Source organism: Corvus kubaryi, unplaced genomic scaffold, assembly GCF_017639235.1.
Source record: "Corvus kubaryi isolate FWS band 111438036 unplaced genomic scaffold, C.kubaryi_AGA036_p1.0 69, whole genome shotgun sequence".
Classification (NCBI taxonomy): domain Eukaryota; kingdom Metazoa; phylum Chordata; class Aves; order Passeriformes; family Corvidae; genus Corvus; species Corvus kubaryi.
In genome coordinates this window covers 7,308,956-7,335,228 of record NW_024582057.1, presented here as the reverse complement: position 1 = coordinate 7,335,228, position 26,273 = coordinate 7,308,956, and the positions used below count along the sequence as shown (strand labels likewise).

The following is a 26,273-nucleotide window of genomic DNA, read 5'->3' as shown; positions in this document are numbered from 1 at the left end:
TCTTCATATTGCTGCAGACTCTTTCCAAATACTTGCATTGTTTATTTAGATGTAACTCTTTTATATGAATTGTTGATGGGTGCAGTATTTTAGCCCACTGAGCTATTTATCTCAGCATTATTATTAAGCATAATGAGAAAAAATATACAAACCAAACCATCAGAAAGGAGGAAACCTGACTTCTGAGTATGGCGAACGCTCAGAAGCCAGTGCCTTCTGCAGGAACTGCAGGTACTCAGCTCTGCTGAAGAGAAAATTCTTAGTATCTGCTGAGAAGTTGGGTTTCTGCTGACTTATACCAGCTTATTACCTGTTTCTTGCAGGCGTGTCAGGTATTTTTTTTTCCACAGTGCACATGGAACTGCTGTAGGAAAATGTCAGGCTAATCTCTTCTTCACCCTGATACTTTCAAAAGGGGTTTGTAAGGAGCTGAGATGTGGGAGTGAGTAGTAGAGAGCCATCCGTTTTGGTGATTCTCCCTTGTGAGTCCTACTCTGTTCTATGGAAATGAGAAGTCATTTGTGCCTCATTAAGCACAGAGCATGGAGTCCATCACTGGTATTTAGGAATAATTTATACTTGTCCTTTGGTGGTTTTTATAATCAGATCACAAGAAGCAAGGCATATCCAAATGCCCAAGGGAACAGGTATCTGGGAACATCTCTGCTGTGTACACTCTTACATCCTTGCTTTTAGGTCAATACTTTCATCTTCTTTATGTCTTTCCTGACTTTTTTTCAATTCCTTACTAATCATATAGAATTATAACCCTTTTAGTGGCTATAGAAGTGATCTTTTGTGTCTGGAAAGCTTCTCAAAAGCTGTGCCTTGTTTCTCTCACAGATCTCTGATCACAGGTCAGTTTAAAATACATATTTACACTCAAAGAAGTATATTGTGACTTTAAACTTGATGCATTTTTCATTACAAATTTTAAAAAGCTTGACTTTAAAATAAAGTTACTGCATTTTAATAAAATGCTTTAAGAACACAGTGTCCCTTTCCAGTGGAACCACAGAAGTTTAGTAACCAGCGTTACTTTGGGTGAACGTATGTAAAGCCAAGCTTTCTATTCACTCATTCTGCCACGTAACCAGTCCTCTTGTGCATTTTCCCTGCTGCTTGGAGAAGGTGGAGCAGCTTATCAAAGAAGTGTAATCTCTTCACTGGCTGTTACACATCTAATTTTTTCAGCGTCATATTAGGTATTGACTTTCCTTTGTCAGGCAGGTTCCTCTATATAAGCTGTAACTTCTAGCACGCTAGAAAGGTTGCACTTGTGCATGTGCACATGTGTGCATTAATTTTGTGTCTTCAGGGGGTTTTCCTGATCAAAGGTGCTTGACTAGCATTGAAAAAGGAGCTACCTGGTGACTGCTTAGGCAGAATATAAGCAATTAAACTCTTTCTTGTTTTGCACCTTCAGGGAACCTGGAATGGGGCTCCAGAAAGAAATTGCTATCTCCAACAAGACCCCATAGGACATAGTTTAGGTAGCAAGGGGACAGAGCTGTCATGGTGACATGCACCACACAGCAGAGAGGGGTCTGGTCCACATATTTGTGTCATCTCAGATTGAAGGCTGAGACTTAGCTTGAATGACAAGTCTGTGCCCCATGGCACCTCCCTGTTCAATATGGATGTAAAATCACAGAATCACAAGATGGGTCAGGTTGGCAGCACCATAGCAGGTCATCTGGTCCAACCTCCCTGCTCAAAGTGTCATCCCAGAACACATGGCACAGGATTGCATCCAGATCGTTCTTGAATGTCTCCATGTACAAAGAAAACCTCTTCCACTCAGAATGGTCCATGTACAAGCAGAGTGTCTGAAATCCATGGAGCACCTGATGCTCCCATGAACATATGGTGTTCCCTGTACCTGTATGTGAGCTTTTCAAAGAACTCTGTTGGGGTGAGCAGATTGGTGTCCACAAAGGGCTGATCATACTTCTGTGTTCATTCTCTGAAAAGCTCAGAGCAGCAGTGGAAGTTAATGTGTTTCTGCCACTCTGTGCAGGAGGACAGAGAAGTGCATCAATCCCAGGCTAGTCCATTTGCTTTGATTTTAAGAGCTTAATCCCAGAACATATTTTATATCTGCTTATCAGATGTTATGGTAGTTGTCTGTTGAAATTTACATTTCCTCCTTTGAAGATGTGTGTGTGTGTGTATACATGTATGAATATATAGAACTTCTGTATATAAGTAAGGAAAAGATCGATTTGGTAAGGGAGGTAGAAAACTTATAATAATGGGGAACATTGTGACTGAATTCTAAGCCATGGCAGCCAAGAAATTCAAAGTTATGTTCCTGCAGCAACTGTAATTTGTCTGTGCTGGTCATAAATACGGAAGTGTAAATCTGGAAGCATACACACTAATACAGGAAACTTCATTACGTGCAAGGGGGGTAAGTTACTATCGTAAATTTGCAAATTTGAATTTCCTGCCTGTTACGTGCTTAAATTTCCTATGATAACACTGAATTAATGTAGTTTCACCATGGAATATATTAAGAAAGGCTCAGTTATTACAGGACTGTAGTTTTCATTTTGATGAGAATATGATGTTGCATTAAAACTGTATAGTTTATGTTGATATTTCTCCAAAACATGGGCAATGCAGGACTGTTAAAGCTTGGCAGCCACGATGCTGCTAGGTCTCATATTTTTCTGACTTAGACTGCTGATGGCAGTAAAGCATGGCTGACTTTTTAATAGCTTGGCTGCCGTGGAGTTGCTAACCCAGTTTCTGGTACGTGTCGTTGTTATCCTCGCATTTGTGTTGCCACCCTCAAAATACAAGTACAGCTTTTTCCTCTGCTGTGTTTGTCACTCGTTTTTTTTGTCCCACCTGCAGCTGGCAGCAGGGAAGGAATGGAGTGAGCAGCCACAGCATAAAACTTCTCCTGTCCTTTTGCCATGTTGCACCCATGGTTACTGCATCTGGGGAAAAGTGGCTTTTTTTCCTAATGACAAATATTTGTGGAAAGTGCTGGTGTCCATCCTGTTTTTTGGAATGCTGGGCTAAAGACGCTTCATGGCCTTGTGTGGGTTATTCACTGGCACTGGCTGTGCATTATCCCCAGCTGGTTTTATTGCAGTCTGGGAGATTCTGCCCTCAGAGGTTTCTCTCCGCTACAGCTGTGAAGTATCTGGATCTAGGCTAGCTGATAATCCTTTGCCATGTGTGGATGAACAGATAGCACTCTTATGGTGACCACTTGATTCCTGCTGCCAAAGCATCCAGAGTAGTGCCCTGGTGTGACAACATATGCAGCACCCAAGTATTTGCTATTTTATGCTGACAAATGAGTTCTGGTGGATCCTGTTGCTGCTTAAGACAGCTGTTCCCCAATGACTCGAGCTGCTGCAATTCTTCATCCAGCACATATTAGCATAAACGAGTGAGAGGGGCAATTTTCAGCGGGCCACAGCAGGCTGTGAACTGTAGTGGTGGACGAACAGGCACATATTTGTTTTATCAGCTGCTGCAGGGGCAGTAATCTCAGACAGAAAGTCAGAGCAGAGAGGTGGGGATGTGGAATGCCCTAAACTATCACAAACCCGTATGAAAGAGTAACAGCCCTGTGTTTTCAGTGGTGCACTCCTCAAGTACATCTAGGCATGGGCAAGGCAGGCTGGCAGAGCAGGTTATAGCACTGGTGTCCAACTACTCATTTCCATACTAAATTTAGCATCCTGAGAGGGAAAAGCTTGAAGTTTTAGGAAGTACTTGGCTTATTTATTAGCCAGAGAAGGAACCATGATTAATGACTAGTAAACATGTATCGCTGAGGGTGGATCATCATAAACTTCTATTTTATTATTTAAAAGAATCACAGTAATTCAGTGCTCCTAAATGCTTTCACCTTGGGTGATTGAAAAATGCAATGTCATTATTTGTAATATTTTCTACAAGATGGATTCAGTGGAGTCCTATAGATAGTGTAATTTCTGGGAAAGCACTCTTGTTTTCTAAGGCTGTTGAAAAATGTCAAAGATAGTACACTGTAGTGTTTGAAATGGAAAATAAACTGAAGATTTAAAGTAGCACTGTGGTGGCAAAGCTCTGATGGAACTAAAAGGAGGGGTACAGGGATGTCTGTGCATCAGCAGTACTTTTTGACACACTTGGCAAGTGCCTTACAGCAGCACTCTGCAGGTGGGATCAGTTCTACCATTTCCTATACCTCTTCTCAGTTCCTCAAAAACCTAAGGGGCTGATCAGGAAGCGGAATCAGGAACAGCAGGGCTTCCAGGCTTGGGTAGTGTGCTAGGGTTCAGCCAACACACAGCCTGCAGAACCAGATGTGCCCTGGTAGCTTCTCCAAGCATTGTGCTGGAGGACTCCTAAGCCGTGAAGAGAATGTAGCTGGAAGTGGTGGTTGGAGGTAACAGCAGAGTAGATTTAGTGGGAAGAACACATTTCTCTCAAGGGGAACCTTTAAAATGTCTGTAAATTCATAAGGAAATAGTCTCCAGGGTTGGTATTTGCCTTGAACTTGAAAAAGGATCAAAGTTAATGGACTTTAGACCAGTCTGCTGTTGAAGAGCAGGAGAGTTTAGAGAGGATCAAAGGGATCTATTGGATCACAGTATGTATTTTCTGGAGTGCGTGAGTACAAATTTAGGAACTTCATTTTGGCTTGCCAGTTGGAGACTCTTTAGTAGCCTGTTCACATTTTAGGTGTAGCTAATAAACTATTATGTGGCTCATGTAGCTCTACAACAAACAGATCGATACATTTGAGGACTAGGAATTTTATCCTTATACCAACTCTAGTGTTGATATAAGACTTACTGCAATGATATTGACTGCAGCCAGGTGGTGAAGGGACAATATAATACAGGATTATTGCCTTGCCTTTTACCATAAAAGATTTTTCTGCATTACAAGGCTCTGAGAAAAGGTTAGTAGCTAATAATAAAAAGTTATACTTACGTTATGTTTTAAGCATTTGTTCGTCCAATCTTTGACACACACACAAGCTTACACACACAAATTACAACAATTCTGTATCCAGGCTAGTGACACCAGAGAGAAAAAGCCGCACACACAAGAAATTCATTCCCTGCTTCCCATGGGCAGGCAGGTGTTCAGCCATCTCCAGGGGAGCCGGGCCCCATCACATGTAATGGCTACCTGGGAAAACAAACACCATCACTCCACATATCCCGCCTTCCTCCTTCTTCTTCCTACTTTATATACTGAGCAGGATGCAATATAGTCTGGAATATCCCTTTGGTCAGTTGGGATGACCTGTCCCAGCTGTGTCTCCTCCCAATTTGCCAAGCAGCCCCAGTTTTCTTGCCAGTGTGGCAGTACAAGAAGCAGAAAAGGCCTTGGCTCTGTGCGAATACTGCCCAGCAATAACAAAAACATCTCTTTATTATCAACCCCATGTTCAACACAAAGCCAAAACACAACCCCACACTGGCCACTGTGAAGACAATTAGTTCTACCCTTGCCAAAACCAGCACAGGACATTCCTGACTTATCTGAACATGTAATTATTTTTCGTTATTGTCTTCGTACCTGTGTGAATGAAAGTAGGTGCCTGGTCATGCTTAGGCTCATGAGCCACATCTTCTGGTTGAATAATTAAATGTCTTGAACTGTGAGTTCAGTGAGTTTTGTATTAGTCCCGTCAAACTTTGGAGGGTGTTCAGTATGTTCCTGAACTGTAGCAGTGGTAAATGTAGTGGTAGATAGGGATGAGGTGAGAATATAGGGTTCTATTGCAAGATTATAACTTTATTTACACTAACACATGTATCAGGTTGTTGTCTGAGGAGTGTCTCCAGCATTTGCAGCTGCGACTTCTATATAGCAGAGACATTTGCATTTCATTCATTAGTGTTTTATCAAAAGCTCTTTTGCAATGGATTTGTTGTGCAAGTTTCCTTTTTTTAATTTCATGTACAGGATATGAATTCATTTGACAAGTTTATTCCTTTAACAAGTTCAATAATCATTTGCGATTCACAATTTTATTTGCTGGGGGGGTCATTAATTTAAAACTTGCACTGTATTCCTTATCAGATATTTATTGACTAGTTTACACTCTACAGAACAGTATTTGAGTAAATCAGAATGCTGTAAACTTGCCTTATTAACAAGTTTATTGCTTTAGCAGGTACTCACTTATGTTTCCACTGCTCCATCATAAAACATTCCCAGCCATGGAATACATTTTTGAGTGAGATATTATACTGTATAGACCAAGGCGTACACATGGGATCTCTTATACATATAAACAAAATAATAAAAATAGATGTCTTCTCCTGCAGACTCAAACGATCTTGTGCAAAAATACTTTTTTCAACTGCAGGGAATGCATGCAAGGCCTAGAGGTCACGAAAGGAGTGTTACCATTTTCTGTTTTTCAAAGGGAGAAACATCTCACTAAAGGTGAGATCTGAAACCCATAGAGTCCAGGGAAGTTTCATCAAAGCTGGAAAGTTAATTGTCTGTTTCTGTTTCTCTTCCTGTTTTTAAAAATAACAAGTTACACTGTCTGCCCACAAGATGAGGTCTTTATGTTTGCAGCTGTTTAAAACTGTTTAAAAGCCTGCTGTGGTACTTATGGAATGAATAATTATGTTAACAGGCGTACCTTTGTTGTTGTTTTAGATGTTTGGATGTCTGTAAAAAACACTGGAAAGTGAACTGATCCCTCTTTTTAAGCCAAAGTGTGTTTCTTATTATAACATTTTAATAGGAAGGTGCCTATTTATAAGACTTTCTTAGAAATTCAACAGTAAAAATAATAAACATATTGTGTAATATAAGAATCCTATAAAATACATATAAATTTTATACCTGAATGTGATAAGAAGTTTTGAATCTGCAAAAAGTGCTTTTAAAAAGGGCAGTTCTACCCAGTGAAAAATCACCTTACAATTACCTCTTCCTTTTAAACAGCTCTGATGTGAAAGTGTGTTCAGGGTCATAAACATTGATTTTAGCAAACAAAACAAGTTTTTTCTTCTGAATGAATAAATCAAAGTTGTTATGAGGGGATCTTTAAAAGACATTTCCTGGTATAAAATCTTCCATCTCAGTTGTTTATGGGGTCAGTTTGTACTTCAAAAAGCATTTCAGAAAGCCTCTAAACTGTGTACCTTGTGTGTTATGTAAGTTCAGAACAGTTGTAGATATAATTATCAAGTTCAGCCACGTATAAAGGTATGTTTTTAAATTTCTTTTAGCCGCTCAGCAGATATCCACCTTTGATCAATGACATCTCCTTCTGGCTGCCTTCTGAGACATACTCTCAGAATGATTTCTATGATTTGGTTCGAACCATTGGTGGAGACTTGATAGAAAAGGTTGTCCTACTGGATGAATTTGCCCATCCAAAGTAAGTAAAAATTTTAATACCTTTTTCCTGTGGCTGCAGTATATATATTTTATGAATATTTTAATTCTGTATCCCAAGAAGTTCTTGATTCTTACAGTGTTTGCACATTTCATTTTTTAGCTCCAAAACCTTCTTACAGCAAAAAATAATGATTTTTACTTAAAAGAAATACTACCTATTTTTCAGTTTGGTACTAGTACTGAGCCTCTGGTATCCAGACTACCCCAATGCTTTGTGCTCAGTTATTGACAGCAATAGTGAACAACTGCCTTCCTCAATACATCTGGCAGTGTGTGACACTCCTGTCCATAGCATGTCTGATATTCTAGTCCTGCTCTTTGCTGAGTGTCCAGTGTTTGTCTCCTTGTTCTCTTCCTTTCTTCTTTTAGTCCTGACACACTAGTAGACCTTTACTACAATGTCAATGCTAATAATGGTTTGTTGCAGAATGCTATTGTTGGTGTTCAACTGGGAGAAAAAACCCAGACCTTGTTCCTTTCTTTCTGACACTTATTTATATGCTGTTGAACAACCTCTCAGGTTTCAGAACACCATATGGGTATAGCAGCACTGACATGACCAGGGAGTGCACAGGGTATTTGTCCAACTGGTAATAACAGTTGCTTAAAAACCAGACAAGTATCAGCTATTAGATATGCACTGTTTTTCAATTTGCTGTTTCCAAATTAAGAAGTAGAAGAGCTGCTGGCTACTTAGCTTCCTAAAACTGAGGTTTAAAATAATTTGTTTTGAGACTTTTCTAAGTGCTGTAGGAAGGCAGATGATAAACCTTTTTTGAAGCTAACAGGAAAATGCTTCGTGTTGTTCTCCATTACCTATAGATTTTTTATTTTCTTCTCTGCATCCAGGTATTTAACCCTATTGTTCTTTTGAATTTGATATGTGATGCAGGCCAGATGAATAGATTGTTCTATGGCCTATTTTTCATGGTGTTTCAGTGGATTTTTATTTTTTTGAGTTTTTTTTCCTTTTTAACCTTTTTGTGTAGTGTTATATGAGACTGTTTGTGCTGCGTGAAGAAACAGAAATGCAAATGAAATTTGTGTGGGCATCTTAAAGCTTTGAGTCATTAATTCTTGAGTGGTTCTCACATGCAAATCATGCAAAAGGATCTTAACCCTTTACTCAAGATGGTGTGTGCAGAAGAGGAATATAGGTTAGGGTAAGATAATGAGTATTTTTCATTGTAAAGAACAGACTGTATCTTTCAGGGAAATCCAGAAGCAATTTTATTGCAGGTACAGATAATTTCTTATTGTCACTTGGAGTGCACTGTAGTATCAGTTAGCACAAGTACAGAGACACTGAAGGCTCTGCACACAGATCCTGTTGTCCTCTATCATGATGGTTCTGATACAGTACAATCAACTTTTTTTTGTAAAAACTGGGTTGCTGAAGCCCTTTCTGGAACAGGACTTTCCATCCGTTCATGCTGAATGTTTATTGTATGTGTAACACCTCTGTGCTCATTGCCACTTTTCGTCTACATTCTCCTCACTGATACCAAACAAGCAATTGTCTTTGTTATTACATTGTCTCTTAGGGGAAAATCCTATGTGTATTGCAAGCAGCTCTTCCAAGTCTGAAAGTTTGGAGAACTCTTGTTCCCTGCTCCCTCAAACAGAGGCAATATTATTCTGTGATTACTCTTGGCATCTTACTGGAGAAATTCACATACACCATGACAGCCGGACAGCAGCACTGCATCAGTCATGGTCCAACTCACAGGTTATGCTTCTCTTCTTTGCTGAGAATATTGTCTTCCTTACAAGTAGAGTGGTGAGCTAGGGACAGGATTCACTACACTGGGTTTCTACTACGTGTGTTTTCTCCTTTGATATGCTTTGACACATCCAGAACATATACCAGGGATGACAGTTGTTCCTCCTCACGGAATACACCTCTGGTTCCCTCTATGACTTCTGCAAATACATGGGAAGGTTGATTGCTCACAGAGACTTGTCACACAGATTTAGGATTTTACTAGTTTTGTTCTCTAAAACCATTAAAACCTCACTCAGCAGACATCCAAATATGTTTTGACACTACAATGAGGAAGATTTTCTCGCCTTTATATCTGAAGAATTTGAGAGGCAACACTAATGGATTGTTGTAAGTGATGTTGTAGTCCTCTTAGTTTGTTCACCTGCAACAACGGTCAAAGAAATCTTTTTAAATGTCCCATTAAAAATCAGTAATTCCAAGGAGATTATCTACTGCATTAACAAAGAATCATAAATAAAGACTGTAACATAATGGTTACTTTGCCCTTCCTTCTTAAAAAAGGATGTGTGCAGATATGTAACTTTTGAGAACTGATGGTGTAGGCCACATAAGTAATTTTGTTTGATTTCTAAAGGCTTTGGAAGACTGATGTTTTGAAAAGAGTTTTCTACTTAGTCTTAATTCCTAGATAATCATCTTGTTATGGGAATGATACAGTGGCTTCTTTAATTCAGTGTTGCAGAAAAGCCTCTGGGCACAGGAATTACATAAGAGAGCCTCAGCGTTGCTATGGATCTGTATGTTACAGATCTAGGTACTTGTAATCATTATCTTGAATTTTCAGTGAGTCTGCTCTGGAGGATGGAGGAGTAGTGTCTAGGATTGGAAAACCTGCAGTGCTGCTGTTTTGAATGTTAGTTACTTACAAGCAGCTTATAAGTTCATGCTTGTAGTTAAATCACTTCTGGAATTCAGAATTCAGGTTTTTTTAATCCTTTAAAAATACCAGTTTCATGAGGAATTAGGACATTTGGTAGTCTTATTTTCCTTCTTAAACTACTTTTCTTAGTTATAGGACTATAAATATCTGAAAATAGAAAATGTCATACAAATAAAACTAATTTATAACACAAAAAGAGGTCTTTAAATTAAAATCCTTTATAGAGGCTGTCTGTGTAATACTGCATAGTTGCCTTTTCTGTGGTTCAGGAAGCTTTCAAAGTTTTACTGGGCTTTGGACTGATACCCATGCTCCAGTACATTGCAGTCAAGGAGTGTATTAGCAGTGAAAAGGTATTTCTCTACAGGGAAAAGGAAAAAGCATGGGACAAGCAATTGTTTAAGCAAGGAAGAGATGCCTGAAACCAAGTAAATCTCAATTATCTGCTTTGCAAGGTAAAAATATTGAGACAACTTTTAGGGAAGCACAGGCTATTTAGAGATAGAGCAGAAAGGAGTCTCATTGCTGAAAAGCACAAGTCTAGCAGAATGCCAAGTTTCTGTGCTGGGGTAATTAAGAACTGTTCCAGCCTCAATGCATCTTTGGTAAACTTGACTGAGCAAAAACCAAAACACAACATTGAGGTATACTAAGTAATGTGTGATGTGTGACACTGTCAGGGTTTGACTTCATCCAAGATGAATAATGCAAAACATGGCTGTAACACACCTGTTACTCAGGTATATAAAGAATCAGCCACCATATGTGAAGGAAAAGTTGTGACTTTGCTAAGTGCCAAGGAAACTGAGTGAAACTGTGGTGGTTTTGGCAAGAACAGGAGCGGGCCATCTGTAAAGACAAGCAGGATAGAGAAGAAGTCTCTTTGCAGTGAGCAAACGTTTTCCACAGCCCATCCTGTGGATTGCGGCTATTTTTGCCTGATGCATTAGCTTCAAACAGTTAGACTTTCATACATTTGGTTGATGGAATGTATTTCTCCATGCATGATGTGTGAAGTGAGTTTGCTGTGACTTGCCTGGAGTTGTCAGATGCTGCATGAGCCATGTAACCAGACACCAGAAGGCAGCGGCACTGTTTTTGCTACCTGACTGAATTATTTCTTCCAAATCCTTGGAGATCTTTAAGGACCTTTAAGCATTGCTGTGCAAATACATGATGAGTGAGGATTTGTAGCTGACATTTTCCCCCTTGGAACATTTTAGTGAACAAACATTTGCAAAAAAAAAAAAAAGGATGTTTTGGACTACATTGATACTAAAGGAAGAAAAGAAAGGGGTTTTTCCCTTACTTTTACCAATGGCTGTTTTACCGCCCATATCTTTAAGTTTAGGCCTTCTACAACTCAACTTGTCTAAGCTGTCTAATCAATATGAATGACCTTCAGAAATTAAATCAGAAAGTAATCTCTTTTTCAGTGGTCAAGACTTCTCCAGTTTTGGAAAGGAAACCGATTTCATAGGAAAAAAGAAAGGGTGGCTGAATGGCAATCAGAAGGTAGAAAGGTCTCTGCCCACTATGAATAAGCAAATCAAAACTGCTGCCATACAGAGAATCCCAGGAAAAGGGATTTACATTCTTACATTCATACAGTCTTACATTTTGGTGACATTCAGGTAAGTACTGTGGCTGCACACAAGTAGAATTTCAGGGATGGTAATTAAAGCATACCTGGACAAAGTAATAGAGTAAGTACTGGTTCATCCCACATGGTAGAATATGTGGTAGAAGTGGTATGAGACATTCCCAAGTTGTCCCCGATGAAGAGGACAGAGAGAGATAAGAGACCAGGGTTGAGTACCTGTCCCCTACAATGCAGCACCAAAGACAGAATCCAAAAATGCTGAGGTTGTTTATCTTTGCTTTGGGCAAACCCTGCAAATGTTTTTTGCAGCTTAGCATGCCATGTTTCTCTTGTGTAAGGTATCTTGTGTAATCCCATCAGGTGTGATGGCCTCACATCTTCATTCCAAAAATATATTTTCTGCATTTTGCAGTGAAGTTATTTTCCTATTGGTCTTTCGAAGTTAGTTACTAAAATTTCTCTTTTGTTAGAAAGATAAGGGAAGTAAGGAAGGATATGGCTCCACATCTTCATTTGCAAGGAAGATACATAGGTAGGCTGAAAAAGTTATACAAAACTGTAATCAAGACATGCACTGTGTCCTCAGTGGTACTTAAGAGGTAAATTTTTAATCAGAGCAACTAAAAATATTCTGAAATGGCAGAGTGGAGACAGTAAGGGGGAAAAATTGATTTGCTGTATTTTGACGGCTATGCTGTTAAAAGTATAAGTGGGAATAGGTAAGAAAGGAAAGGATTTATTCTTGCCTTTGAGTCAATTTCTTGCACACTTCTCGGGTGAGATCTGCACATTTGTCACAGTCTGTTAAGTGAAGTGAGAGGAAATGTATTGGCTGCTGTGAAGGAGGAAGGTAGGTGCACTGTGGCACCATCTTTAGAGACTTTGGGAGTACTCAGACGACCTGTGTCTCTTCTTTTTCAAACAGTACAAGGAACAGATCTGACAGCAAAGAGTCAGATCCTATTGACTGTTGGGTTGTGCCAATGCATGCCCCTAGCTCCTTGTTAGTATGTAGAACATGCAATGTAAGAAACACAGCACTTTCCAGATCCCAGGTTTTGCACTTTTCCTTATCTACACGGGGATAAAGTCAAATAGCTGGTTTATTTATTAAAGCTGGCTTGGTTTTGTCTTGCTTCTGGAATAGGTGAATTAAGCAGAGTAATTCTTAAGTGCTGCTTGCTCCTAGTATTACGCAAATTAAAACAATCAATTCAGTCCCCAAACACCTTGTTGTTCTTCAGCCTGAGCACTTTACAATTTGCTGAGGGATTCTTTGAGATTACCTTTAACTGCTGAACTGGCAAAGTCCCAGCAGCAGCTTCTCTGCAGAAAAAAAACAACCCAGAAGCTGCTTTTGACAGTAGCTAGCAAAGGGTTGGTTTTCGATTAATGAGCAATGTTCTCCAGCTCAGGATTTTTCCCCTCATTTGATCACATGAATGCAAGATTATAATATTTTTGAAATAGATTAACTGTTCATGGGAGGCTCTGTCAGAGGACTCTCATTCACTTCTGGCTGATAGTAGCACTCCCAGTCCATCTTCCCTCTTTTCCCTCTCTTGTCCCATCCAGTATCAGTACCACTTGGTTTTTTCTTGAGAATAAGAACCTTTTCTGTCCTTCCTGCTGCAGTCATGCTGATGGCAAGGTTATCTACATGTGTCAGAGCAATGGCAAGCACAAATACAGGCTGGGCAGAGAATGGCTTGAGAGCAGCCATGCGGAGAAAGATTTTGGGTGTTGGTTGATGAGAAGCTCCCCATGACACAGCACTGTGAGCTTGCAGCCCGGAAAGCCAGTTGTATCCTGGGCTGCATCCAAAGCAGCATGGCCAGCAGGGAGGGAGGGAATTCTGCCCCTCTATTCTGCCCTTGTGAGACCCACCCTGGAGCACTGCATCCAGCTCTGGGTCCCAACATAAGAAAGATGTGGATCTGTTGAAGCAAGTCTGGAGCAGGGCTACAGAGATGCTCAGAGGGCTGGAGCACCTCTCCTATGAAGACAGGCTGAGAGAGCTGGGGTTGTGCAGCATGGAGAATTGAAGACTCCAGCGAGATCTTAGAGAACCTTTCAGTACCTAAAGGGGGCCTGCAACAGAGCTGGAGAGGGACTTCTTACAAGGGCATGTAGTGACAGGACAAAGGGAAATGGCTTTAAACTGAAAGAGGCTAAGTTTAGATTAGAAAGAAATTCTGTACTTTGAGGATGGTGAGGCACTGGAACAGGTTGCCCAGAGAATTTTTGGATGCCCCATTGTGAGAGACTGGACTGTTAATTGTTAGTGACTCAAACAATCGACCATTTTGCCCAGGTGCAGAAAGGGGTGTGTATACCCATCACCGGAGGCTACAGCTGGATGTTGAACAAGGTAAGGGAAGAGGCTGATAAGAGGCAAATCCTTGTAAGTGGCTTTTTGTCATGCCAAAGTTCTTACACAAGTGGCTCAGCTGTGAAAATTCCCTTCTGGAGAAGTACTAGGACATTCACACATAGATTGAAGGTATTAATCCCTGCTGATGTACCATAATTGCTGTAATGTCTTGGAAGGTGTCATAAAGCATCAAACATTCCTGAAGTGTCCCCTGATCCAAAGTATTGCATCATCCAGTGTAAAACTCCCTGCTCCAGGGGAGGTACCTGGGCGTTCCCACCTGAACCTGAGTGAATATAAACCCACTGGACTCTCTGTTTTGTGGGCTTCCCCACTTTTGGTGTATGTGACCATCACCACTGAGAAGATCAGAAGAAGAGGACCAATGGGATGCCATCAGCATCCACAGAATGGTGATATTTTTTCTGACTCTTTTACTTTTTTTTCCCCCTGCCCTTTTTCCTATTCATTTCTATCTCTCTCTCTCTACTTCTCATTTACTGTTAAATGAAAATATGTAATGTGGTCTTCAGCATATGGTGTTGTTTGCTCCTTAATTCAGGCAGAAGCGTCTCTCTAATAATTTTAATAACTGTATCTTAACACCCATTCCTGGAAATGTTCAAGGCCAGGTTGTATGGGGCTTTGAGCAACCTGGTCTAGTGGGAGGTGTCCCTGCCCATGGCGGGTGGGTGGGAACTAGATAATATTTGAGGTCCCTTCCAACTCAGATCATTCAATGACAGTTTTATGATTCTTTTGCCTTGTGGGCTTCAGCTTAATAGACACGTGTGTGTAATGGAGTTTGGGCACATTTCTCTCCTGGTGTGTGTGTCAGGCATTTCCCTGTGCCCCAGAACAACCCAACGAGCAGTGGTGTTTGCTTGATTCACAGTCAAAGTGGCCCCAGCTACTCTTTGGGCCTTTTCTCTTTGCTGCCTTTTTTCCTCAGAACAGCAGCTGTGTAGAAATAGCAACTCCATTCTCACAGCAGCCCCTGCTTAGAGGCAGTCGGGGACTTTCTGGCCAAATTCATTTAGAGTAAACACTGGGCTGCTCAGAAGGAGATGCTTTATGAAGACATGTGGGTTCTGTTCATGTCCCAGCAGAGCTGAGATAAGCCACTACCTAAGCTCTGAGGTGATAAGGTTTTCATTCCAACAGCCTAAAGGAAATTTAAAGGAGCCGGGAGTTGCGCTCCGTGTCAGTAACTCCAAGGTAACCCTGCCGTGCTGATTGATACATGGCTTCAGCAGGTCTTGCACTTCCCACTTTATAGCAGTCATGATGCTCTGCTGTTCCCCACCAGGACTGAGACTGTTGGAGTTTAGCTTTCCCAGATGTCCTGCACAGCGACAAGGACATTCATGGAGCCCAGCGTAGCCATCTGCTAGGGTTTGTTGTTTTGGGGTTTTTTTTTTGAGGAAACTGAACTGAAAAGCTTTTAATTCCTTCTTTTCCTGCCCAGCAAAAACATTCCTGATTGAAATGAATATAGAGAATTAATTGAGTAAGTATGCACATATATTTGTTTAAAAAAAATTCAGATATTTTAGACATTCTGAATTTCAAACACCCTGTTCCAGCTTTTTTGTAGTACAAAATAGGGTGAAGTCAGAGACAGCAAAAATGAGCATGCACTTCTATAGCACAAGCCAGAAGGTATTGTTTGATATGGAAGCAGACCTTTTCAGTGCTATATTTGTTATCAGTATATGTGTAGACTTGGAATCTGTCTACATACTTTTGTTAACCACCCTTTGTCAAAGGTTTTTGACTGCTAGGCCTACAGCTTTTGAATTCCCATGTGGATTCAAATACTTAATTCCTTTGGGTTGCTTTGAGAGTCCCCCAAATAGCAGTTCCCTGTCCAAATCCAAGTGTCATGAAGAACTATGAGAGGAGTGAGAAGAGGAACAGAGAAGTCTCTCCTGTAGAAAAAGCAAGCACTTGGACTGTTTTACAAAAAAAAAAGAAAAAGTAATTTCTTGCTTTATACAAAAATCAAGTGAGTTCCGTGACTTACGTCTTTTTACACAGCTTGTGACTGCCAGTTCAGATCTCTGACGCCAGTGTTTATTTGAAGACCATCTAACTGGAAAAAAAATCAAAAAGGAATAATCAGCTGTCCCTGAAAGACAGATTCTACTTTCTTTGCTGTCCTCAGTGTTCAGACAGGCACCGTGCAAATAGCTGTTCTTAATGGGTTCCTATTGAAGTCTGAGGTTTCCTTCAAACCACTGTATTCAAATCAATTGTGGGGCAGACAGTGTTCTGCTGTACCATCCGTGTTTCTCCAGAGTCTTCACTGAGAGAATTGTTTTTACTAACTGAAAATAATTTACTATTAATGAGCTTCAGTAGGAGTCCCATTTTTCTTTGGTGGAAGGGTGGTGGCTAACACACAGGCTTGTGGGAGGATTGGTATTCAAGAAAGGAAAAGGATGAAGTAACTGCAGGTTCCCATTAGAGGGTGGGGGGAAACACAGCCCTGAAGTGTGATGTGTCACTGGTGATATTCCATAGGAAATGTAATCACCCTTCACAGGTAATGACAAGAGAGGAAAACTTAAGTATGTGAGCCACGCAGAAGACAAGCACCAAGTCCCTTATATGTTCAGGCAGATGCAGAGGATAGACTTGCTGTATGGAAGAGGGATAGCTGGAGTCACAATGAATCATTTCTAAGAGGCTGCTCAGCTGAAGAGCTTAACCTTTCTTCATCATGTCAACCTGAAGTCAGCTATTCACCACCAGTCCTCAGATGCAGCCCAGAAATCTTTGCCACAATTCCCAGAGCACTTCACAGGAGGTGTCACAGGAATTAGCGCAGTGATTTATTGACGAGCAGTGGGACGGTGAAAAATGGCTAAAGGAGTCAGCTGCCACAGGATGCTAGAGGGATAGCAAGAGGCTCATGAGTGCTTCTGAGTTCAGAGAAATCCTAGTGAATTGCTGACCTTGTAGAAAAGAGGTGGAGGCTACTTCTGTGCAGAACTGTTTTTCCTAGTATGCAACTGTGAGCCTACTAGAGTTTGAGAAGCATTGCAATGGGTGTGAGTATGTCAGTGAGAGAAAGCTTTTGTAATCACATTTGTTAGATGGTGAATATTGTCCCTCTCTACTCTCTGAAATGGATTTCTCTGCCTGCTTGTGCTCTGACTCTGTCTGCTGCTGCCTGGGATGCTCATGGCTCTGCTCTGCTGTATGTCTGAGGGTTGGATTTGATACTCTTCCCCTCTTGTCTTGATCTCTATCCCTGCCCCGTTCATTCTCCCACAATAACACTGCAGTCTAGGAAGTCAAGATGGACCAGTCCTGTCAAGGCCACCAATGATGGATGCCAGCACTGCAGGCTGAGAATCCCTGCAAAGGAGGGACAGAAATGTGTTCTGGCTGGGTGTCAGGTCTGTACCTGAAAGTAGTTGTTCTTTAAAACAATAGATGTATCCTTCATGTAACTTTTGTCCCTCTCCTCCTAAATCAGCTTTTAAATGAATGTTAGTGCACAAGTATGGTATGGTTGTTTTCTGCAGTGTCCTAGCAGTGTGGAGAAGCAACACATCTGTAGCAGATCCTGAGCTCTCTCAGGTTCTCTTGAATTCTTGACTAGAGATCTGCACGGGAAGGTAGAGGAGGCTCTGTTTGCTCATGGCTTACAGCTGTCTTTTTAGCCACAGAAAGCAGCCACAGCATTGAGGCAGCTAACAGCATGCTTTCCTTGGGATGAGGAAGGACATCGCTGTCCTCTGTGTGTTGGGAATTGCATGTGTGTGATGCCTGCACGTATTTGCACTCACCACAAGGCCTTCTCAGAACTGTAGTGAGTGGGATAACAAGGTGGCCTGGCCCCTAATTCTGAGACTAGACTTGGCTAAACATACATTCTATAAAGCTGCCAGGATAGGAGATAGGAGGAAAAAGTCCTTATATTCTTCCTAGTACTGCATGGAAGAGTGATGGATATAGCACTAAATAATTAATCCTAGTTTTTATATCTTATGGATTCAGAACACATTTTTGTAGGGATAAAAAAGCCCTATAGCTAGGAAGTATTTCTTAAGCTGAATCAAAGCATCAATCAAAGGTTACTTATCTCCATACTGGGAAATGTCAACATTTAGGCTGAGGAAACAAGGTTTTCTTTAATTTCTTTAATTGTCAAGATTCCTGAAGCAGATAACAGTACCTTGCCATTGTCTTTGTGCTCAATGGATATTTTATTTTAAGCTACCAGTTAATTTTAAATAATTTATTTTTAAAAATTGCGGCCTGCATCCTTGTCTCTGGGTAAATTGAAAGGAAATTCATGGACCTGCACACCCATTGCAATGCTTCTCAAACTCTAGTAGGCTCACAGTTGCATACTAGGAAAAACAGTTCTGCACAGAAGTAGCCTCCACCTCTTTTCTACAAGGTCAGCAATTCACTAGGATTTCTCTGAACTCAGAAGCACTCATGAGCCTCTTGCTATCCCTCTAGCATCCTGTGGCAGCTGACTCCTTCAGCCATTTTTCTTAGATCTGTAGATGATGGACCTGAGATTGATAGAGATGGTCCTGAAAAACATACATCTGGATGGTGACTGCTGCCATACGAAATTCTTCCAGAATTCAGGTTTCTGCCCCACTTCTCTCAAGTGCTGTCTGATAACATTAATATTAAAATGAACACCATGCAACTGATCTATTATTTATCAGGCATCACACAGAAATGCAAGGGAAGGGTGCCTTTTAAAAATCATTGTGAGGATGAAGAGAAGATTTATGTTTAGTAGTTTCATGCCTATTAGTACACATGTGGGACAGATGAATAGTAAGGAAATGAATTACTCCTCATCTTTTGTGAATGAACACCAGATAAGAGATAGATGAAGACTGATTTAATGTAGTTCTTGTGGGTTTTTTTATTACCTTGATATACGAAGGACTTATGTTTCTCAGCTGAGATATTGCCACCCTCATCCTGTGGCCAGCGACACATAGACTGAAGTATTAAGTGACACATTTGACAAGCCACAATGGAATTTTAACAGCTGAGGTCAGAACATTGCTTTTGGTTGTGTTGGGGAGATGGGATGTGCACTGGGCAAGTGAAACTCAGCTAGGATGGTGCAGCAGATACAAGTTTCTCTTGAAGTCAGTGGCTAGGCTCAATTACACAAAGCCAAGTGTTTAATTGTGTCACATAGGCAGACATTTTTCTTAGTGTCTGGTAATGCAGATATTCCTGGGTTTGGCTTTATAAAATGAGTCCTTATTTTCAGGGCTTCTAAATGTTAGCAACTCCCACTGAAATCACTGGGTACTGTGGGAACTCCTTTTCATTATAATTATGAATAAAAAGAAGCATCCACAGGGAAATAATACATATGCACATATTCTGTGATAACCAAGTAGCCAAAGGTGCTGCAAGTTTGATGGGCAAGGGCTAAGATCTATGACTGGTCAGACTATCACATGGAGGAAATGCCGTGCTCAGTCCTGAGGAACACTTCTCTGTTGACCCCAGCTGTGTTTCCATAGTGTACAGCCAACAGAGAGCAGCAGCACCTTAGAGAGATGCTGCAATTATGGCTATTAGTTTTAATTGAAGAATTGTGTCCTTAGCTCAAAGCTTACAAGTAATTTATTAAGGTCATTAAAGAAGGCGTACAATGAAGTAATGTCTTGCAAAGCACAACAGTAGAAAGAAAAATACCATACAGAGGGAAAATGGTACGTATTTTAAGCTGTATATTATAGATTGTAAATGAAAAAGCCCCATGCAACCTGTCATCTGTGGTAAATTACTGTTCCAGTGTATTAGTTTGTTCTGACACACTCCACCAGTTCCACATGAACAGACCATTTTGGTGCTGGAAAACATGATTATTAAAAAAAGTAGACTTAAAATAAAATGTGCTGTCAGCAAGCCCCCTGTAAGTGATATTGGGAAAGTTTATAATATATTTGGATCACTTAACTGCACTTCCTTCACAATCAGAGTTGGCACAAGATGAGCCTCCTGAGTGTTATCCCAAAGAATTATTTTTTTTGAAAATGCGATCTGAAATTCTCAACAATTTATTATTCTTTTTCCTGCTTATAATGGGGAATTTTCCATATTGGGGAAAGGGATAATATTAGTTCTTGAAGAATCTTTCTTCTTTGAGTGACATGGAAACTCCCTGTGGCTTTCAGTGAATCTGACAGGGCAACAAATGCAAAATCAGGACATCAGATCTCCATCCAAAGCCCGCTGAAGTCAGTAGAAGCCATCCCATTGACTTATGTGGGGCTAGGATCAGGCCCTTTGTGGTTTCCTTGCTCATTAAAACCCAGTCTGTCTGCAGAGAGCACAGAGTAATTTTTCTTCCGGGAACCTGGACTTTATTGCCAGTGAATTTGGTTCTCCATTAAGAAATACGATGACTGTTGTTAGAAATGCTCTTGTTATTCAGGAGGGAGATGTTGATATTTGCTCAGTAAAGTGGTAGTTAATAATGAGATTTGCATTACAGTTGCATTCAGAAGCCCTTCCAGCTTTCTGGTATTTTGGAAATACAGAAGGCCCCTAGATGTTGTTGGAATACATTTACACTGTGCTTAGCCACATTTTTATGCATTGTGAAAACTGCTCACCTCTGACTGAAACATCAATCATCCCCAGCTTTATTAAGGACAAATGAAAATATAGATTTATTATGAAATATTCTCATACTGCAGCACCACGCCAATCAAGCATAAAACAGGAAAGAGCAGCTGAGGGTGTAACTAAGAATGTGAGGGTTTTCCTTACGTATGCCAATGTCAACGATTGCAAGCATGGGGCTAGGAAGGAAGAAAGGGAAGGAGGAGGTAACCAGCCGTTGCTGACCTTGTCTTGACCTTGTTGGACTTTCATTTTGTATTGCAATTACACCTGATTTGTCTGGCTAAGAAATATTCCTTCATCATGTTTGGTTTGCTGTTTGCCATGGACAGGCATTTGGGGTGCTGGGAGGACAATTAGCATTTCCATTGCTGAAGGATACAGAATGCCCTCATCACAGAGAATCTTATTACATTGTGGGGAGCCTGTCTTAAAAAGAAATATATTTGCTTTGGAAGAGGATCTGTGAGTTTCCTTGAGTAGTGTCACAAAGATGCAATCAAGGTGTTCTTGGATTTGCTCTTACCTGTAGCTTGTTCCTGTGTCTCAAAAAAAAAAATTCCAAGATTAATGACTTTTACATTAAATTAAAAGATGTAATGACAGAATGGAAAATAAACTCTCAGATGACTAAAAAGACTAAAAAGTGAAGGCCAGTTTTCCTAAGGGCTGCAGCTGAGATTACGAAAAGTTTACCTTCACTGCAGAAGTTGGACTGCTCTAATCAAGGCTGCTTGATAACAACCCAAGCATGCCTTAAAGGATACACACATGCTTTCCATGTGGAAGATCTGTCATGAAGCTCACACCTGTTGCCACCAGACAATTCTAGTAGCAGAACAGGGAGTGCTGGAGTGATCTGATGAGTGTCCCTCTAGCTGGGTGTCATGTAGCCAACCATAGCAAGACTGGGATGCTACAGAGGGTGGTGTATGAAATCCTTCCCGTAACTGTTAGGAAATGATATATCTTATCAATGGTTCTGTTACAGAAGGTCTCCCTAATCCCCATCTGTTAGTGTTTGCTTATAATGGAACAGCAGGGATTGTTCATATATGTATCCAATTGCAGTTTAATCCTCTTGGTTCTTATAATCTCTAGTATTTTGTGCCATTGAGTCCTAAAAGTTACCCATCCGTTCTTTTTCAAGTACCAGTTTGAAATGTGATTTAGTTCTGTTTGACTTTGTAGTAGGAGGGCAAGGAAAAAATACTTCTTAATTAACTTTCATCATACTGTGTATATTTGTTTAGTCCTGTTGTTCTTTCAGATAAACAGCCCTGATCTTGTCAGTCCTTCCTAATTCAGTCATCTTTCTTGACTAATAACTTTTGCTGTCTGACTCAAGGGCCCTTTATTATCTCCACATATTTTTTAGATGTGGAGGTCAGAGTGAGCTGCTATCCATGGCATTGACTTTTATGTTGGCTTTTATGCATTTATGTTGTAATAAAGTGTTTTGGTTTTCTTGTTCCTTTGGGAAGATTCTAGCTTTTGTTTACTGTATTTCTGCTGAGCAAAATTCTTGATCTGCTGGGAGATGGTGTGACAGGCTTTCCTGCAGTGAACTCTCTTACTATGCTGCTGGATTTTATTTCTGTCTGGTTTTTGACAGTAAGTTTTGTAATCTGGTTATTTACATTTGTATTGGTTTTGCATGGCCTGTTTTTTGGTAGTGGGGGAGCCACAGAAGTGGCTTCTGTGAGAAGCTGCCAGAAGCTTCCACCACGTCCAGCAGATCCAATCCTGATGGCTCCAAAGATGAATGTGCTGCTGGCCAAGGCTGGGCCAATTAGAGATGCTGGTAACAGCTCTGTGATGACATATTAAGGAAGAAAATCCAAACAAAGTTGGGGCACAGTTTTAATTGTGGTTAGTGAAGAGCCGAGTGAGAATATGTGAGGAGAACAACACACAGGCACCAAAGTCAGTGCAGAAGGAGGGGGAGGAGGTGCTCTGGGTGCCAGAGCCAAGATTCCCCTGCAACCCATGGTGAGTACCATGGTGAAGCAGGTTATCACCCTGCAGCCCATAGATGATGACACAGCTGCAGAGATCCACCCACAGCCCATGGAGGAATCCACGCTGCAGCAGGTGCATGCCTAGAGGAGGCTGTGATCCTGTGAGAGACCCAATGGAGAGAGGGGGCCCCTGCTTCCAGGCTGGAGCAGCCTGTCCTTGGAGGACTGCACCCTGTGGAAGAGTGACCCACACTGCAGCAGTTTGGGGAGGGCTGTTGCCCGTGGGATGGGCTCACATTTCAGCAGTTTGCAGGGAGATGTTGCTCGTGAGGTGGAGCCACGTTGGAGAAGTTAATGGAGAACTGTCTCCTGTGGGAGGGGTCCCACAGTGCAGCAGAGGAACAGCTCCTCTCCCTGAGCAGCCGGAGAAGCCTCAGATGATGAACTGACCATAACCCCTGTGCCCTGCCTCCTTGTGCCAACTGGGGTATGAGGTAGAGCTGGGAAGGAGGGAGAGGTGGGGGGAAGGTGTTTTTTAAGAGCTTATTTTACTTCTCATACTCCTGCTCTGATTTTGTTTGTAATAAATTCACTTTGTATCTCCAAGTTGAGCCTGATTTGCCCATGATGGTATTTAGTGAGTGATCTCTCCCGGGCCTTATCTCAACTCATGAACCCTTCATTGAATTTTCTCTCCTCTGTCCCGCTGCAGAGGGGAGTGAGTGAGCAGCTCTTGTGGGTGCCTGGCATGCAGCCAGTGTCAACCCACAAGAACACTGTCTTTTTTTACCAGTGCTTCTAGTTTATTCTTAGTCAAAAGCTGGACTGGATGTTGGGATGAAGAGATAGGAGTAAAGAAAAAGCCACCATTCATCTTGGGTAGTGTTGCCTCAAGTGTTTGGGATTTTTCATTTATTGTCAACAAATGTTTGTGCTATACTTTGAATGCTCAATTGTGAAGTCTTTTTTCTTTCAGACTTTGTTTTCTGTGTGTGTAGAGGTAAGCACATGGGGGTTTTTCCTCCGATCATTTCAATGGTGTGTTGGCAACAGGCTGAGAAGCACTATCTAAATCATAAATGGAACTGGTAGCAAATAATAAAATATATTAACCTGACACTTTTTAAGAGAAATTCCTGCTACTTTCTTAAGACAACCTAAGACCTTTCATGCCAGTGCTTTCTGAGCTCAGACTGGCTCCTCAGTTGCAGTAGTGCCTATTCAGGTGCCTTTTCCCATGAAATTCCATGGAATTTCTGCTGAGCTGCAATGTTTTAATGCCCCAAAATAGCAGCTACTGATAAGAGCTCAGTAAAAACAGCGCTTAGCTTACCAAAGCAGTTTTTCTTCTGGCCTGGGAGCATTAGAGTTCAGTTCTTTGTGACCACCTAAGATCATCCCATTGTCCCAGTATGCAGTCACAGTTTCCAGCAGCTGATCCTCCCGTGCTGCTGGCCGGGCTGTGGCTGCAGATCCAATCAAGGAGCAGTCTCTAGCAAACACTTTTTTGTTAGGTTTGACTACAGTATCAATATAGCAGATGTTGTCAAAGTAAATAACCTCAGTAAATTGTCTGCGAAGCCCAACCTGTTCCACACAAGTATTACTCTTACTTTATCCATAATTCCAAAGTCTTTCTGAAATTACAGTTCTGTGGCTTTTCCCAGTGAGTGGCACAAACACCTGAGCAGCCAAAGTTCCAAAGGTGACTTAATAGTTCCTTTTAATTTTTAAGCAATTAGCTCTGTGAACTAAATGCTGTTCTTTTAATAAGAGTTAGAAAATATGATACTAATTTCGCTCCTGCTGTTTAGGGGTCTTCAGTTTAAACCACAGTGATGGTTGAGCTCCTACATTCTGAAAATGTGTGGCCACTTTCTGAGCATGTGAAAAGCTCATCTGAGCTGCAGCTGAATCTAAAATCTTCTACTGGCTCTCACAATTCCTAGCAGTGCTGAGACAAGCCCATTTTGGGATGCTTCTTTGCGCTGTGTTTTAAAATGAGGGTGTACTCCCTCCTTGCTCAGCATGTTTTTGTGGATTTTAGAGTTTTCTTTCTCAGCATTGCCATTTGCCTGTTTGTCTGTCTATTCCCCTCCCCTTCCTCTCCCCCTAGTTTTCATTTTCAGTTATTTTTGTTTATGTTGAACTTCTGCCTGCTCAGCTGCAGCAGAGCTCAGTTTTGGCAGCCCGCCTTGTGGTGTACAATCCTACAACTTCTGCTGCTGAGCAGCATGTTGGAAATCACTTTGAAATAAATCCATGTTGGACCAAAAGCATCATCTTTGTTGTTACCCCCTCAGAATAATTTGGTGCTATAATTGGAATTCTCATTTGAAGTAAATAAACATGATGTCAGATCTATAGACAGATCTGGATGCACAGTCAGTGAGAGAGGGATGTGTGCATACAGCCCTGTCCCTGGAAGAGAGATGCATTTGGAAAGCATGCATGGCACTTCTGATGCCTTGGGGCAGGCCAGTGCTGGAGAGGGTGGGCTGGAGGGTAGCCCCAAATCCCCGCTGGGCCACCTTGAGATCTGCCAAAGGAAATGTTTGCTTCAGTGCTTCTCTTGATATGAATGTGGCCATAAGCCTTGTGTTGTTTCCATTCTCATTTTGGAAAGCTAATACTCAGGCAAAAATAGGAATCTGTTGATCTGCCATGCTACTGATGCTTTACCAGTCCTTGGATGGCATGTGGGAAGGAAGATGAGGCTTTGGGCTTTCATGCTCCCTCTTGTGTGTAGGCTGATCGCTGTGCACAGTCTAGGATTTCCATTTCAACAAGGATATGGAGGAAATTCAGAAAAAAATGACAGGAATAGTCAGAGCAAGGGAATGACTGAGAAAACTAATTCTGGTAGAGACAGTTTGGTAGGTGAATAGAGAGAGATTTAGAAAATCGTGGATTGGTTAGAGAAGATGGGTAGAGAAGGATGGTTTTATGTCTTCTACTACAGAAGGTAGTGTACTTCAAGTGAAACTGCTGGGAACCAGCTCCACAGCAAGGAGGAGCCCTTTGCAGGAGGATGACAGAGATGCCAAAGGCTCATGTGGGGAGGCTGAGTGAGTTAATGCAGAGGAATGTACTGAGACATGAAAGACACAGAGACGCATCTCAGGAGTGGTTCGTGTTGAAAATGGATTGGAGCCCAGAGAGGCTCATGCTAATATGCATGCTCATTGACTCAGTTTTTAACTTCAGATATCCATTCCTCAAGACTGGGTGTGGTGTGATGGGGTGTCATGGTTTGACACTGGCCAGATGCCAGGCACCCACTAAAGCCACTCACTCATCCTCCCGTGCTACAGTTGGACAGAGGAGAGAAGATTTAACAAAGGGTTCATGAGCTAAGATAAGCACCAGGAGAAAACACTCCAAGGGCTCAAATTAGAGATATAAGGTGAATTTATTACTAACAAAATCAGAGCAGGATAATGAGAAGTAAAATATGCCCTTAAAAAAACCCCACCTTTTTTCCCCCAAACTCCTCCCTTCCTTCCCACTGACAGCACGAGGGGACAGGGGCGTGGGGGTTTTCATCAGTTTACCACCCATGATTTCTCTCACTGCTCAGGGAGAGGAGTCCTTCCTCTGCTGCACTGTGGGGTCCCTCCCACAGGAGACAGTTCTCCGTGAACTTC

General features: G+C 41.4%; 1 protein-coding gene across 7 annotated transcripts in view; it reads left to right on the top strand.

Annotated features, from left to right (window-relative positions):
* Positions 1–26,273, top strand: part of FARS2 (phenylalanyl-tRNA synthetase 2, mitochondrial) — a 232,768-nt gene that overhangs the window by 148,582 nt on the left and 57,913 nt on the right. For all 7 annotated transcript variants that reach the window (XM_042049163.1, XM_042049167.1, XM_042049166.1 and 4 more), the window contains one exon: positions 7,218–7,369. In XM_042049163.1, coding sequence (XP_041905097.1) covers positions 7,218–7,369 — 152 coding nt within the window. The remainder of the gene's footprint in view (positions 1–7,217; positions 7,370–26,273) is intronic.